Source organism: Phallusia mammillata, chromosome 4 (genome assembly GCF_965637545.1).
Source record: "Phallusia mammillata chromosome 4, kaPhaMamm4.hap1.1, whole genome shotgun sequence".
NCBI classification, from domain to species: Eukaryota; Metazoa; Chordata; class Ascidiacea; order Phlebobranchia; family Ascidiidae; genus Phallusia; species Phallusia mammillata.
Window position 1 is genome coordinate 13,394,665 of NC_137255.1, and position 17,279 is coordinate 13,411,943.

The 17,279-nt window shown below is 37.2% G+C and overlaps 1 protein-coding gene across 1 annotated transcript; it reads left to right on the top strand.

Moving 5' to 3' along the window:
- The first annotated feature begins 240 nt into the window (after nucleotides 1-240).
- Nucleotides 241-11,095, top strand: LOC145223480 (transient receptor potential cation channel subfamily A member 1 homolog). Its single transcript, XM_080089895.1, has 22 exons — nucleotides 241-362; nucleotides 889-1,021; nucleotides 1,216-1,392; nucleotides 1,942-2,112; nucleotides 2,539-2,740; nucleotides 3,151-3,361; nucleotides 3,661-3,844; nucleotides 3,901-4,005; nucleotides 4,141-4,376; nucleotides 4,453-4,567; nucleotides 4,761-4,977; nucleotides 5,098-5,213; nucleotides 5,447-5,566; nucleotides 5,714-5,812; nucleotides 5,912-6,114; nucleotides 6,183-6,297; nucleotides 6,386-6,520; nucleotides 9,212-9,412; nucleotides 9,564-9,758; nucleotides 10,325-10,393; nucleotides 10,458-10,637; nucleotides 10,897-11,095. The coding sequence occupies exons 1-22, from the start codon at nucleotides 241-243 to the stop codon at nucleotides 11,005-11,007; spliced, it is 3,417 nt and encodes a 1,138-aa protein (XP_079946021.1). The 3' UTR covers nucleotides 11,008-11,095.
- Nucleotides 11,096-17,279: the final 6,184 nt, after the last annotated feature.

Genomic DNA, 17,279 nt, shown 5'->3' on the forward strand with positions numbered 1-17,279 from the left:
GTACGTGATGATCGGCTCTTCATTGTTGTGCTTATCATCAAGCGGTAAAAAAGGTTGTGACATCACAATTCGCTTGAGTTGAAAGTTTTTAAAAAGAGTGTTCGGGCTGTTTAGCTGCCAATCAGTATTTGTGTATCTAACCGACGTGCAATGAATTTTCAAAAGTTTCCACACAAACGTTTCAAACAACGGGCCAGCGCCCAGATTCAACTATCCAAGGCAAGCTTGCGGTTAATGCAAATGATACAGGATGGAAAATCAGAAAATGTCAGTGAATATTTAACAAGCTTGCAGGAGGAAACTTCGGTTGTCAACCACGTCAACGACGAGCTGGGTTTAGCACCACTACATATGGCTGCTAGGTAAAACGACATGACTTATTGTGTACATTTGTCTTGGGATGAAACTTGTCTGTTTAAATAACGCACATTTGTCCAAAAGGAAGAATAACTCGTTTTTTTTATCAGTGCGTGTGAAAACAAAATGCTGTAAAAAGTCCAGAGCACAATTAAGTTTACGGGTTTATCACTTGCGTAAGATAAGCTTCGTCATGTTTTTTCCTTAATTTGTAATTAATTTCTCGAGCAGCAACTATTTTAGATCAAAAATCTAACCACAGTATTGGAAGTGTCTGCGCACTTGTCAATCTGGATATTCTCCAAACAGGTTTACCACTTTAAAGTACTCCAGCTGATTGTTGCTCACTGTTAAGGTTAAATAGCATTTTCCCAAACATCGCCAAATAAACCACAATGTGCACTCATGTTTAACGAGACGAAACACTGGTTCGGTGGTATCTTAGATCTCCAGAAAACATTTTGCGTTTGCGTTTAACTCTGTGGTGCGTTACGGTACACTGGTTTTAATTATGTTTGATTAAACTTTAAGATCAGGAGACGGGAGGTTGGTGGAACAACTGATAAAATACGGAGCCTCGGTGCACGCAGCCGCAGCAGATGGCAAACAAGCATTGCACTTCGCGGCAAAAAATCACAAGGAAACCAACGCTAACACATTTCAGGTGACTTTATTGCACAAACAATAACAATTATTGGTCCTAAAATTGTAATACCCAATTTTGCGCACACCCAATTAATAAAATCGTTTGACCTTCGTACACTTTGTCGTTTTCTGATGGAACTATTTGTAACAACAAGCCTCTTACACCACATCTAAAAGTGTGTTATAACTTTAATGTGATTTCAAAATTATTAGAGCCAAACAAAACTGGATGAAAGCGAAACTGAAAGCTGCATTCAAGTTTTGTTGAACAACGGGGCGAACGTGAATGCCGAAGACCATTTTCAAACTACTGCGCTTCATTTGGCGTGTGAGAGAGGAAATTCACAGACTGTACAAGTACTGTTGACAGCAGACGGGATAAATTTGAAGGTGTGTTGTTTATTTCAAAACAGAATTAATCTAACAGTTCGAAAATAATTTCACTTTTCTAAATATTATTAAGTCAAATCGCGGGTCAATCTAAATAGACTTAGGCTTTTGCGTACCACGAAGCCGTTTCAAAAATACGCACTAATTACCGTCAGTGCAAGGACTGTCAACGACCAAAACAAAAACACCACCTGACGTTTTGAAACAGACCAATTCAAATCAAGTAGGCTACGTGGAAACCACATTAGCCGGAACCGATGTTGCCTAATATGTTTATATCAGCCTTTTAATGCAAAAAGTGATCTTGCTGTTTTTGTAAATACGTCGTGTCACCAATCTTCACGGAATTACATCGGTAAACAGTTTTTAATAACTTGCCCTGTACGACAGTGTCATATATTTTAATGTGTTTTGATTACAATGGCAAAACTAATCACAAGTATAAATAGTTTGACCGTTGGCCGCACCCCAATGTGGTACATGGTTCTACTTCAAACGTTTTTATTTAACTTAAAGTTTATTTCCAGTATGTGATAACATTTTAACCAGGCATTAAACTATCGCAAAATGACTCCACTACACGAAGCCGCAAGACACGGTCATTATCAAGTCGTCAGTGCCATTCTAAATGCAAGCAATGGGGTTGGAGATGTTATCAAGCTAAAAGATGAAAAACATTGCACCCCACTAATGTTGGCGTCATTTGGAGGCCATGTCAAGGTTAGCTTAATCATGCCATCTAATATTAAGAGCGTCCAGATGATCATTAGTTGTTGTAATCTTTTGAATATAAATCTTTTAGGTTTTAATTATGTATACAATCCAAGATCCGTAGCAGTAAAATCAAATCGAATATTCAACTGATATTAAATAATTAGATCCTGAATAAACACTTTTTACACATATGTCGTTGCATGCATCAATAAATCTCGTAATCCTATGAAGTGACTGAATACAAAGGTTGCGATATAGTATCGTAACTTTAATTTGATTTTCCATTTGCGCTCCTTTTATTTCTACATGTGGCTAGACCTATATGGCAGACTTTTATGTTTTGGGCTAACAATCAAACTTGACTTATTTGGACCCCGGTAAGGTTGCTGCGAATACATAAAACGTCTAAAGTAACAAAACTATTTGTTACAGGTCTGCGAGAGAATCTTAGATTTTTGTCAAAATTTATCACACAAAAAAGTAGTTTGGCAACTTTTAGCAAAAGACGATGATTTGTGTACTTCTCTACACGCTGCGATTGAAAGTGGATCGTGCGAAACTGTGAAACTTATACTTGAATCGTGGAAAACAAACCAACAACACGCCGATGACTTTTCATCCGATTGTTTAAATCGTAAGTAAATAAAATCTTGCGTATACCGAAATAAAATTCAGAACAACGTTTTTAGCTGCCTGATACTTATAATGTGGGGACATTACATTTATACTGATAATTTATACATGTGCAATTGTATTGTCTAAACATTTTTACTTAAACGCAATCAGTCATTTACAACAGGGGTCGGCAACCTTTTTTTACTGCGGACCGTTTTTGAAAATGAAATTTTATCCCGGACCGGCCTTCAACAAAAAACAAACAATTAGCAATGAAAAACGCTTAAATTTGTTTATCTTTCCTGGGATACATGGGCAAAATGTTTTCTTGTAAAAAGATACGGCCCGGTAACAAATTTCTCACGGACCGGCGGTTGCCGGAAAATATGGGTATTTTTCACCAGCGAATAAACCTTTTTTCTTTGTCAGTAAACGCATCCGGGCAGAAATATGTCGACCTTGGTCGCAGTGATGGCAAAACATGTTTGCATTTGGCCGTAAACGAGGGAAACTTGGAAATGGTAAAAATGTTACTCCAACACGGTGCCTCTGTTAATGCTCACACCGAAGAAAATGAAACTTCCCTTCATTTTGCAGCTCTCAGAAATCATGCCGATATTATCAGTATTTTGTTAAAAAGGTAAAAATAAAACTTGAAATCCATTTTTTACGTCAGGTGTTGTTAATTTTTTTTCCTTTATTTCCTTTTACGTAAAACATTACCACACTAAATAACAGCAGGTTTGTGTGGTGTTGAAACGGCAGTAATTTTTTTTATATTTTGATTCATTGCAGCGTTTAAATTATTTGAAGAATTGTTTATTTTACTGAGCAGATCAGATTTCTAAAGCAAAAATGCATGCGATGGGATATACATTTTTTCCGTCAGAAAAAACAACGGTTTTTAGTCAATATCTTTACCGTGTGCATTATTTTCAGTGGCGAAAGTTGTGAGATCTGTGATGATGAAGGACGAACACCCCTTTTGACTGCGTGTCAGTCCGGTCACGTGGGGGCGACAAAGCGTCTGTTAGAACATGGCGCCAAATTTTTGGCAACCGACCAATTAGGCCGCAACTGTTTAATATTGGCTACCCAGTCAGGAAATTTGGCTACTGTCCAGGTTTAAACTCAAATACAGTTGTACCAAATCATCGAAAATGACATAATATGTTTTAGGAAATTTTGTCTGTGGTTGGAAAGAGTTTGATTACTGAATGTGATCGCCATGGTAACACTGCTTTGCACATAGCCGCTGAAAAAGGAATGCTTTCCATCGCTCAAGTAAGTTGTATCTCATCAAAAGAAATCTTTTTTACTTGTTTTTCGAATCACAGTTTACAGCCGGTTTGACCAAAAGCCAAAATCAAATTTACTGTCTTTAAAGATTAACTTTTTATGTGTAATATTTTAATTTAGACATTGCTCGCTAAAGAAGTGCATCTCGATAAGCGCAACCTCAATCAACATACCCCGGTGCTCGTCGCATCAATGAATGGACGCTTGTCTGTTGTGAGAGAGATCGTATCAAAACACCGTCCATCTCTCAACCACCAAGATGAACATTCCAGAACCGCATTACACTTGGCAGCTTTAAATGGTCATGCCGAAGTTGTTTCTGGGTTACTTGACATTGGAGCCAATATTTTTCACCTGTAAGCAAATTTAGATATGTCTAATTTCTTCGCCCTCTAATTTTATTGAAAGTTAACTTAAACAAACTGATTCTAGTGACGACAAACGCCAAACATCATTGGATATGAGCATAATAGGTGGTTGGGTCGATTGTGCATCTGTATTACTGGACAAAGAAGAAAAACTTGTCTTCAACAAATCAAGATCAGGGGTAAAAACTGAATATTGGCATCAATTTTCTTGTACAGCCGCCATCTGCCGCAAGAAAGAAACAAGGCGACTCTCTGCTTTTGCCAAAAAAGTTCATGCAAAATATCCTGTATAAAGGCTTAGTCGACATACTGTTATCTAAAGCCCCTTTAGCATTACTGCTTTAAAATCGTACCAATTTGTTTTATTCCTAGCACACATCATTACTTCTTGCTTGCAAAATTGGAAGACCCAAATTGGTGGCTTTGCTTTTAAAACACAATGCAAACGTGAAAGATCGTTTGCCAGACGGATGCAACGCACTGGACGTTGCTATTGACAACCGTAATGAGGAGTGTGCTCATGAATTGGTGAAACATGAATCTTGGAAGGAATCGTTGCGTAATGCTACCAAATGTCAGGACGATGAAGGTATATATGGCATAATTAAGTTGGTCAATATTTATTACAAGGCCAACACATATGTCAATATTTATTATAAGGCCAACACATATGAACAACCACTAACTTATGTAAAACTACTTTTTTTAGATTATCTATTGACCCCGTTTAGAAAACTTGTTGAAAATATGCCGGACGTCGCTGAAGTTGTTCTTACCAAATCAATGGTGATTAGTGAAGCAGGTTTGGAAGACGAAAACTGCGAAGTAAGTTTGCAACTATGTTATTGCTTACTTTAATCCTCGTTTTTGGAACAATGTGTAAATTCGCTTTGCATTCAGCCCCTTTTTACGCAATGCGCTGTCTGAGGGCAGTTCCGCCAATTTATTTTGGATTTGTATGTTTTTAAATTTTGTTTGACGAAACGGTTTTCACTTCGTTGAAGCAATGCTGCCCAAGTTTGCAAATTATTGATTCTATCCACGAGCATTTTTTATAGATTACGTTTGACTTCGAGATACTCGACGATGAATACGAAATTCCATACTGGATAAAAATAATTGAGGACAAAGAAACTAACGAAGATAAACGCAAAATTACGGAAAATAACTTCCACCAGGTTAGTGTAGCACAAATATAGCATAACTTTTCACCGCAAAGTATGTGCGAAATGTTACTCAGGTACCCCCGACCGTCAGTAAAAAATCAAACAATTTACCAGAAAGAAGTCAGTTTTAAGAGTTCCAAAATTACGACGTATTTGCAGAGCGACGACGCTTCCGGGTGTGAAAGCTGTTCGGACGACGACCCCTATGGATCGAACGGCCAGTTAACAAAAGATTCTCAACCCTACGCAACACGATCGGTAATTATTTTGGACAACCACCCTTTAAAATTCATGGTATGGACATATTATTACATAAAAAATGAATTATTGTGCAAATTTCGTCATTTTGGCTTTTAGGTGAATTCCAAGAGAGAGCGCCTGCTGCGCCACCCAACGGTGACAAGTTGGATTAATTACAAATGGAGAAAGTTTGGCAGATACTTTTATTGGACAAATCTGCTCACCTACCTGTTATACTTTGTGTCATTTAACACTTACATGACGACAACCCCTCCACGTTTTGCCATAAATGAAACATTTTTTAACACCGAGTGTGTGAGGTATTTATCTCTGTTTTAAACATTAGGTTTGTAACATTTGTTGCAAGTAATAAAATTTGTTCGTTTAGGATTAGACCCGAAGCTCAAAGTGTTTGGGGAAGCGACTGTCTTAAATTCTCCACCAGTCGACACCTTTTTACAATTCTGATTATGTCTATTTCATCTCTACAACTTCTTAAAAAGGTAGTTGTTTTTTAAGTTTTTGTTTGTACAAAACCATAACAGGTGGAAAAATATGCCACTCATTTTGGTAACGACTGTGTACTTACAGTTCACGCAACTTATCCACCATCGATTGAAGTTTTTCTTGAATTGGATAAATTACATGGATGTTGCGCTTTATGCACTATCTTTGCTGGTGTTGATCGATTTTGAAAGTAGTGTACATGATACCGAAATTCGGCAGGTAGGCTAAACCTTTTTTTCCTGTTGCTTTCATAGTTTTAAAATGTGACCTTAGGGCAATTTACTCGTAAAAATTTACCATTTACCCTACACGTCGAGTTCGCCAGCTCCAGCTCGCAACCACGATCCAAATTGTGTAGTTATAGGGACCCTGCAATTGCAGTCCAATAAAATTTTAAAGCTCTGACAAAACCCTGTTTCAATCAATCAGTCATTCAACTTTATTTTGCCCAGAAGCAGGGCCGGATTTAGACCATGAGAGGCCCTAGGCCAGGGGTGGCCAACCGGTCGAAGCCTAGGAGCCATATTTTTATTGCGTTAACACAAAGAGCCACATTATACACATACGCAGATATGTTCAATGCCTTCTCCCTTCCTCACACACAGAGACTTGTGCTTAGCCAGATTTATTCCAAATGTCGCACACCAACATAATAATGACACAATTGGACTTGTACAGACCACGGCCAGTCATTTTCAACACTGTCTCTCACACAAAACTCTCATTTCAACGAATCTCACAAACAAAATCAAATAAATTAAAACATCCTTTTTGTCTCATTCTATTACTAACGTTCGGTGAGATTAATGTCTGGTGAATTGCTAAATCATTTTTTTTTTCGTTTTTGCCATTTTGAAGGCTAACTTGACAAAAATTGTTTACTCAAAAGATTTTCCCTAGTGAAAAACTTTGCGGTATTTTCAGCTAATGCGCATGCGCCCCAAACGTAGGCGCCGAGTTTAACAAAATGCAAAGTGGCGAAACTAAATTCATTGCGACGTCACTAATGCATTTACCACCAACAGTTGCTCGAATCAAACCCAAGACAAACATCCCATAAAATACAACGTTCGTCGTAACCCGAAAACCAACGGATTGAAGCACTATTATTTTACTTGGAACACTTTGTTGTAAATATTGCTGTTGCTTTGTGTCTCATTCGCATTGTACGCAACAATAAGCAACCATTCATTGTTCAACAATTGAATATATGAGATCACAATCAAGACATTTGCCACAAAAGGTTGCAGTTTTAAGGCAAGGTTTGTGGCCATTCCGATAGTAAGTTTGTTTGAAAGCAAAACTGTTGAAGCTTTACTTTAAATTCAACGATTTTTGTACCAGATCGCCTCATACTAACCAAAATATACACAGTAGGCCCCAAACTTCGACAACGACGTAAGAGCCGCATATAACCAGGCGAAGAGCCGCATGCGGCTCGCGAGCCGCGGGTTGGCCACCCCTGCCCTAGGCTATTCCATTTCTGAGGCCCCTCCCTATTTTTGAGCTCAGAATTTCTCTCTAACAAACCAGTGGTTCCCAATCTTTTTGTAGTCACGGTCCCCTTTCATAAATTTTATAGGTCCGCGGACCCCTATAATGTTATTTATAAGTCTTGTTATGTTTTTCGATTTCTGCGTTATTCGTTATTATCGCTATTTGGGCGTTCACGGTCCCTAAATCTCAATAAACTTCTGTACTGCAGCAGTCAACGCAACAAAGAGATACTTTTTTTGGACTGGTGTGCAATGCTTGAAACAAAGCACTATAAGTTCGATTGTTTGTGTGTTGTGATGTCACAATGGAGAATCACACAAAAAAAAGTTTTTCTTATCCAGAAGTTTGATAAACAGTTTGCACTCGTATGCAAGATTGTAAAAACGGTTTGGAAACGTAAAATATTGTACTGTTGGTTAATGGTACTAAGAATGTTTGCCTCCACAGAGCCCCAAAACCAACTCGCGGACCCCTTGGAGGTCAGGTTGGGAACCACTGCTCTAAACAACATCGCATGTCATTGCTTAATGTTAAAAGTATGAGTGTATTAAACTCTTGGTTCTTTTCATTTTCCACATTCATAGGTGCAACATTTTAGTTAAAAGAATAAAAATTTAGTTGAGGCAGTTTTGCTTTTAATTTTAATATCTTTGATCAAACAACCGTTACAAAATTGTAAAGCTTATTTACGAGGACATAAGAAATAGTTACAGCGATCAAATAGAGCATGTCATTTTCAAATTTCATTTTCTTGCGCTTGCTAGCTCCACTTTCAAATCTTTTATTAATAATAAATTTAAGGTTCCAAAAAATTATGAAATAAGATTATTGCTTGATCTAAACGCAGGTTAGCAATAGCAAGACGTCTACTAATAAGATAAGTCGATAACATTAGTAAACTGTGATTGATAAAACGTATAATTTACCACATTAACAGTAAGCAACACAATGTCTATTAGTTATTTCAGCAACATGTCAACTACCAATACTGTGTTTTTTTTGCAGAGAAGACTACTGTACTTTAACATCGAAACTTCCAACACAATGCGCGTAATAATTGCCTTTATTATGATGCAAATGACGTAATAATGACTGTTTACAACGTGGTTGAAACCAGTTGTGTATGGAATTTTCTACTCTGAAAAGCTTAATATACATATACTTTAGGTAGGGTTTAAACTTGCCAAGTTTTTGAAAGAATTACAGACTTCGAAACCGAATTTCGAGGCCCTGGACGTTGAGGCCCTAGGCTTCAGCCTACCTAGCCTATTGGTAAATCCGGCCCTGCCCAGAAGTAATCGTAATAATTCACGGTAAACAGAACAAGTGGAAGCGTTGCAAACAAAACAGGATCAGCTTGAACCACGCGTGGTTGTAACTTGTAGCTGACCCCAACTATTTAAAATGTTTCAGCGTTGGCAATGGGAATGTGGCGCCTTTGCTGTTTTGTTGTCGTGGTTCAGCCTCTTACTGTATATTCGACGTTCAAAGTGGCTCGGAATTTTTGTATTTATGGTCGGGGAAGTTGGAGTCACATTCTTAAGATTCGCCGCCATATTTGTCTTGTTTTTGTTGGCGTTTTCACTCAGCTTCTATGTATTACTACAAAACCAGGTAAATCAGTCTAAGTGTAATCTTATGTAGGGATCGTTTTAATATTACTATCTCTTGCTTTTTTCACACAAGTTTTGAAACATAAATATACTGCACTTCAACACAATACACTATATATGTTTTATAATGACATGTTTACAATTTAACGCAGATTGCATTCAACACTCCTGGTTGGGCTTGCGTACAAACGTTCACGATGATGTTAGGTGAGCTGAATTACCCCACGGTATTTCTTTCCCATTTCACAAGTTCAATTTACTCCAAGATTGTCCAGTATCAGGAAGCGACCATTTTTGTCTTCATCGTATTTAGTATTGTGATGAACCTGCTATTGACAAACTTGCTGGTAAGAATACTGTGTACGTCGATTAAGACAATATTTTGTTTGCAAGCACAAAGGGTACGCTGCGTTTAGTTTTCACGCAACACTATAGATCAGTGTTTCTTAACCTTTTTTTGCGCTCGTACCCTTTGAACTTTCATAAAATTTTCTTGTACCCCCTGTCCAAAATGGCCGACGGAAGTAAATGAAATTGTAACAATTAAACTCAGTGTATCTATAACTTGGGTGTTAAATGCATGTATGAAAACAGTATTGTAAGTAGTACAAAACTAACCCGTTCTGGATACTGTATGTAACAAAATAACTTGTTACGCATTCTTCACAAATATGCCTAAATAGCATATAATTTTACACTGCATGTCGTACCCCCTGCTTTGATGCTTCGTACCCCCAAGGGGTACACGTACCCCTGGTTAAGAACCCCTGCTATAGATCACAACTTTTGACAAATATCATTCATATAGCATGTTGTTTCTGACGTGCAAGACGTAGGCAGTTGTTGACAAGATAGCACATGACACTGATTTTACCAATTCTTCTGGTGAAATAAGACAATTTAAATGATTTAGGTTGGGTTGGCCGTTGATGATATTTCAGCTGTGCAAAGACACGCTTCGCTGAGAAGGATCGCACTCGAGGTAAATTTGGTGTTTATATTGTGATCTAATATGATCAATTGACAAAAATATAACTGTTGTAAAGGTGGAGGGAATATTGGATATAAATTATGCGGCACCAACGTTTTTGCGTCGCCGCTGGATGATGCGAGAGAGAATGGTGAAGCCTAACAAATTTGAAGAAGGTCGTTTTTTCTTGAGTTGGTTTAATAGAGAGGAAAACTTAAAACCAAAAGAGATTAACGAAGCTCTCACAACGGATGAAGTAAGACTTTTTTATATAACCAACATAACTGCATTATAGAACGGTCGTTAGTATACAAGGAATTCTTATTGATTTCCTTTTACAATAGATATGTCCATTAACATTTACCGTCAAATGTACCGCCATTTTTTCAATTTAGTTTGATACCCTTTTAAAAACAATATCGCTTGTTTAGGTTTGGTTTTGTCAAAGTGATCCCCATGTTTCAGATTGGTTGTACAACTTTGGACAATAATTACTGATTGTATTTACTTTGTAGTCAGATTTGGAAACAATGTCTTCGGCAATTAAGGATCTTAAGATGGATTTAAACAAGATAATGTGTACGTTATCAAATTTGTCCAAAGGAAAAATAGATGCTACAACTTGAATTGCTCGATCATGTGACCAAAGCTGCACAACTTGCTTTGTTTCTAAAACTGTATAAACTTGTGTTGCATAAAGTCAATGTATGTATATGCTCCCTATAGCTTTGTGGTCATTTTAACATTTTTAAAAAATAAATCGGTCAGGAATACTGTATTGATGTTGGAAGCTTGAGTCAAAATTTGAATTATCAGTTCAGTACTTAATATTGTACTTACAACGTTGAAAACGATTCACCAAGCTGGACGTATGTTACGAAGTTATGCAATTCCTCTAAGGTTAATTTAATTGTGTATGACTTGGTTATGTTGATTGGATCTAGCTTCATTTTAAATCGTGCGGTATATCTTTCCGTGCCACGCGTTTTTCGTACTATCAAACGTTCCCTGTAAATCGATTTCCTCTGGATTTTTTTGGATGTTAGTGCGACGTGGACGTATAAGTTCGCAGTGCGGGTCTAAACACTATTTGTTTAATAATATGCACAAGTACAGCAGTTAAAAATCACCAGTGCATATTACTAATCAAAGTTGAACCCTGGCTCACAGTTTAAAATATAGTGCCACGAATCTGTTTTATGTTTTTTTCAGTAACAATTTTATTTCACCAACTTTTAAGCTTTGCGATATACTGCGCTGTAGTATAAGACAAAAGGCGAATAACATCAAAAGAAGAGTTTAAATTACACCAACGACCGTCTCCGCAAGTGTTCTTTTAAACGTCACCAAGTATAGTGTTACCTATCAAGATTTGGGATGCTTTTAAATAAACATTAATTTGCTCATTAAAAACTATTCTCTGCAGTTTAATAAATCCGTATTTGTCAATTTCAGGCAAGTTTCTGAAACATTGTGCCCTAAGGGACTGTCAGTAAAAGATTTATCTGCTTCACTTGACAGCAGTAAATGTTTCAGTGATGGATCATCAACAGCAGTGCTTGGTCTAACGATCACTGTTTACCTTTTTTAACTATGAACTGTAAAACTAATGAAAGATAAAAACCATGGTCGAAACACAATGAGCCTGTTTGCGTAAAGGAATATATATGACGCCTAAAATGGCTTCGCCGTTCAATGATTTACGCTTACTGCGCTGCGCGAAGATAATGGCAGTTCAAAGATCGCTGAACGGGGAACAACCTGTTTGAAGATTACGTTTTCGCTGCCATGTATGGTTAACAACTGCATTACTTCGTTTCAGTATTCAACAGGTGGTTGAATATTATTCAACAAGTAAAAATGGAAGGTTGTTCGTTTGGTATGTTACATGTTTTATTTGTTGCGTCATCAGTTATGTCGGTCAAAGTTATTTTATACATTTTAGGTCTGTGTCTAGTGACTGGAATCTTTGCAGCAGTTCTTGAAGTATTCTTGTGTCTACTTTTATTTGGGCTTGAGAACAATGCATTCCATGCGATCTTTATATATGTTGTCACGATCAACAGTACAACTTTTGCAATGTTTTAGACAATGTCTTGCTTGCACTGGGTCTGGGTTAGAAGGCGGTAATCGTAACAATTGCTGTTGCTGTTTCTTTCGCATACCAGAAGTTCTCCTTCTGATATTTAGTTTTGCAGGCGGAATTCCAGCTACTGTTCTTGCAATGATAATGCCTTGTCACAAATGCAGTAAAGCATCGTATCAGAAAGCATATTTAATAGTTTCGATAATTCCCCTACTTACTATGATTGGTGTCAATGCTTATCTTTTAGTATTGTTTTTTAAACGACAATAACTTACACATACAATCAATAGTTTAGATAAGTTATAATTATCAGTGATTGTCCATCATTGTTTCAAGTAAAGACAAGCAAGAATAAGATTGTATTCGCTTTTTAATTTGGGTAAAATTTCACTATTTCTGATTTTGTATGTCAGCGATGGGGACTCTTTGGTACATTTCTACATTTGTAAGAATTTCTCTGCGCTCTTGTAAGTTGTTTATGGAACCTCATGTTACCCGCTTCATTGCGCATTGCACAACAAGCGTTTGATTGTTGCGTCACTCCTGCGCATGCGCGAACTGTAGCGTGGTTGATATCATTTCCAAGTTTGTGTGTCAGGGTCTGTTTGTTTCTGCCCGTGTCGACTGGTTAGCGATTGGGATTTATGTATAATGCTGTCGTAGTTGTGTAATCTAACCTAGTCTATACATTATTGCAGCTGTGAAATATAGTGGCAAACTGTAAAGTAAATATTGGATTGTATTAACTGAAATTCGATTGGCTGTCGTGGTAAGCTTTCTTGCATATGTTTCTAACTTAAAGTGTTCGAATTTAATCTAACTTTGAATGCAAATATTACAGTTGTGACAACCGATCGCCTGTAAACTGCACAGTCGTGTTGACTGCAAGTACAAATTGCTGGTGAGTGAATCGTATGTGCTGTGACGTCATAATGCCTTATTCATGTGTGATATGTTATTTCAGCTTTGCCACTCACTGAGTTGCCTCTGTGGGCCATTTCTCACAGTTAAAAAACTGCATTGCTACGTGACTGAGATTGATTGTATTCGCCGATCAAAGCATTTCATTTGATGGTGCCTGTCGGTGTTCTGGTTACGTACGTTGCAGTAATTACGGAGATTGCAGAGGTGACCTGTTACGCTGTCCGAAGAAGCTGGCCATTTTTCTAAGGGGGCTGCGTTACAACATTTATTGCAATGCTTTTGAGGTGATTGATCTTTGCATGACTAAAAACATCAAGTTGCTCTATATGTCCGGGGATCTAGTACTAAGTGTCATCTCGCTATTCTACTCATTATTTGTGAGGGATGTAACACTTTTCTTTGCAAGTCTTATGTTGTAAATCAGGGGTCACCCAACTACGGCCCGCGAGGTCATTTTATCCGGCCCCCAACCACATTTTTTGGTTTGCCAAATCGTATTGATAACTTTGATACATTCAAAAGAAATCTTCTCCTCACGAAAGTTTTCCTGACGCGATATGGAGAATAATATTACCTAGTTTTATAAGATTACAACGCCCAGGATTGATCCAAAGCCAGTTTGTTACGTCACAGACAAAACTACAAGTGTCAATTGTGCCCAAACAATTGCCTTTTTGGTTACTTGTGACGTAATATACCAGCATTGCTCGTAAGAGACGATCTATACCTATACAATTTAACAGTCGCATCACGAGATTTTAAATGGGGTTGTAGAAACAACATTTCTTGGCGCACCTTGAAAAGGCGGCGCTAGTGCATGTAAATTATGCGGCCCGCGCGAATCATTTTTTAACTTATCCGGCCCGCAGTGAAAAAAGTTTGGTGACCCCTGTTGTAAATCATCAACAAGTAAATTTACTTTTTGTACAACGTACCACTATGTTACATCACGCTAAAAGAATATAGTCTTAGCAAGCTGTAAATGTTTAACAAGTGACGTTAGGCTAAAGGTCAAGCATAAGTTGTTGTGCAGTTGCAGCAAATATACTCAGTGAAAGCATTTCTGTTGTTTCATGATGTCCTAGATCAGGGGCGTGCAACATACGGCCCGCGGGCCAGTGTCCGGCCCGCGGCACCTATTTTCGTGGCCCACGCAGACTACAAAGTACTCTATTAAATATGAATACTTTTTACTGTTAGAGCATGGAATGTTGCTATTTGTACACCATCACTGGTATTTTTGACTTTATAAAACATCACACCGTGATGAGGTTTTATCCACTGTGACAACATACTCCCATTGTTGCATCATAGTGTGCATTATGACAGAACTGCCTTTCTAGCAATGATTTAGTAACATGATTTATAGGTGCAGTAAATATATTGGCATTTATTCTACGAAAAGGTTAGCAGATATTCCATTGATCAAAGAGTACTCAAAGAGTAACTTGATTGTGTGCGCTCTGCTATTAAATAAGCTGTTTAAAAAGATATGTGTTGCTTTATTGTCTGGCCCCCAGCATCATTTTAACTGTAAGTTGTGGCCCACTGCGATAAACAGTTGCACGCCCCTGTCCTAGATAGTTTATTTGTATAAAAGTAATAGACACGAGAATTTTATTATCCTTGTTTTCTATTTGGGGGTAAAGCTGCAAATTACTTCTACACACTATACCGATATACGTAAAAACATACGCCTTTCAGGTTCAGGTAGCATTTTTTTGTTTTAGTAAGAAATATATTTTTTTGCTTTAAAAAAAATTGCTTGCAACCACATTGCACGTTCTTATCCATATCAACTCGAAAACGTACACAACAATATTGTCCGTCACTAGATGTCGAAAGACAAATATTTATTACTTCATGGTAATCCGAAGAAATCGCTCGCAAGTAACAACACAGAATTATTTAAAACATTTTTGTTTTTTAAGTTATTGATTTTGTTTTCTCTTGAAAAATACATGTTACGTGAGTTTTTCTTTATCAAATACTTATAAACCAAAAAGACACATAAACGACCACATTATTCCTTGTGTAAATAAAAATATGCGGTACAGATTAGAGCACAGATTCTTCTTTACTACAGTGAAGGCGTTACATCTAGCTTGATTTTTTTCCTGCCCTCAGATAGGGAGCATATATCAATGTATCAATGTTTTTATTTTAAAAAATGTTTGATTATTTCAAAGATTGAAATTACAACTCCTTATCCCCACAAAGCAAAAATGGACAAAGAGGTAATTCCATAAATTGTTAAAGCGATAATGGCCACGAAGCAACCCCAGCAATCCACAGCAATCTGAGAACATTGACTTCATAACTTATTGATCATTATACAATTTCTGTTGTTATGCTTTGCTTGGCACCATAAACCAGTAAGTGTGAAATAAACAAGTTAGCAGAAGCTGGGTGTATCAGGATGCAATTCTTACTTTTACAGAACAAGATCAATAAATTTCGTAGCGAGGTAAAGAAACTTAGGAACGAGCTTGATGATGCTTCCGAAGCAATAAAAATGATTTCACAACAACAGCTAGAATGCACTCAAATGATCGAAAGTTTTCGGTTAACAAAAGATGATTGGGAAGAGTTCGTAATATATTGGTTTGGTGTTGTTTTGTTGAGTTTTATGTTGTGCTTACATTTGTCTTTTATACGTCTTGTTACCTACTTCGCTTGCCAGCACAAGAACACGCAACCAACCAGTAAACGTTAGTTGAATAAGTACATTCTAAAAAAGATTTGTCCAAATATCAGAACGTTTGTTCAAAGCATGCTTAGTGACATGCTAGGATTTTACAGTTCAATGCACCTTAAAAATAGACAGAACGGTATAGGCCAGTGGTTCCCAAACTTGTTTTGACGCGGCCCAAATATTTCTAAAGATTATTTTTGTGGCATCTTGTGACCGATGGATATGCAGAATTACTATTTTAGTTTAATTTTTGACTGTTCAACTGTAACGTATGTCGAAAATTTGGTTTAAATGAAAATTACTAAGCCAGATTGGGAATGTTTGGCGAAAAAACAAACAGATAACAATCGTTTTTTCGACCAAACAATCCCTTTAAAATTAACCATAACTTTAGAACGGGTTTGATGCATTATACAGCGCTTCACAGTGAGCAGCTAAAATTACCTATGACGTCACAAACAAAATCAATCATTATTGGGTCATTGAAAGTTGTTGACAATTATCAGCCGTGGTAAATAAAATAATCAACGGTACGAAAACAATTTCTCAGTGACAAAAAGAAAACTGTTTTCAATTACTATTCATCGCAAAAACTAATTTGAGCATCAATCAAATATTTAGTCACAAACAAAATCAATCATTATTGGGTCATTGAAAGTCGGTGAAAATTATCAGCCGTGTTAAATAAAATGAAAGCACTACGACATCGATTTCTCAGTGACAAAAAGAAAACTGTTTTCAATTACTATTTGTCGCAAAAACAAATTTGACCATCAATCAAATATTTAAGTCAAGTCAGTGTTGAACGAAGGCAAACATATTCTGTTTCATGTATCCCTAACCCTGTTTTGCACCAGAAACCTTTATTGCAGTATACATAACATTTTGAACACCTGTGAATCAGCAGGTAGATAGTTCAGGATGTATAAAGCCACAGGAGGGCTTGTTGTCTTCGCATGGTTTCATACTGCCGTACATTTCTACTTATTTAACACCAAAAACCGCTAACATCAGAAAAAGCAGGATCGGAGAATGTAACATTCAATGACATTTGTTTACGGTTCACTGCCTGTACGTGATGATCGGCCCTTTATTGTTGTGCTTATCATCAAGCGGTAAAAAAGGTTGTGACATCACACTGAAAGTTTTTAAACAGAGTGTTCGGGCTGTTTAGCTGCCAATCATTGCCTTCG

What these genes read in the sequence shown, in the direction of transcription:
- LOC145223480 (XM_080089895.1), top strand. Translation starts at nt 241, where the DNA reads ATGATACAGGATGGAAAATCAGAAAATGTCAGTGAATATTTAACAAGC. An exon ending in CCAACGCTAACACATTTCAG is followed by an intron (nt 1,022 to 1,215) that starts GTGACTTTATTG and finishes CAAAATTATTAG; the next exon opens with AGCCAAACAAAACTGGATGA. An exon ending in ATCAGTATTTTGTTAAAAAG is followed by an intron (nt 3,362 to 3,660) that starts GTAAAAATAAAA and finishes CATTATTTTCAG; the next exon opens with TGGCGAAAGTTGTGAGATCT.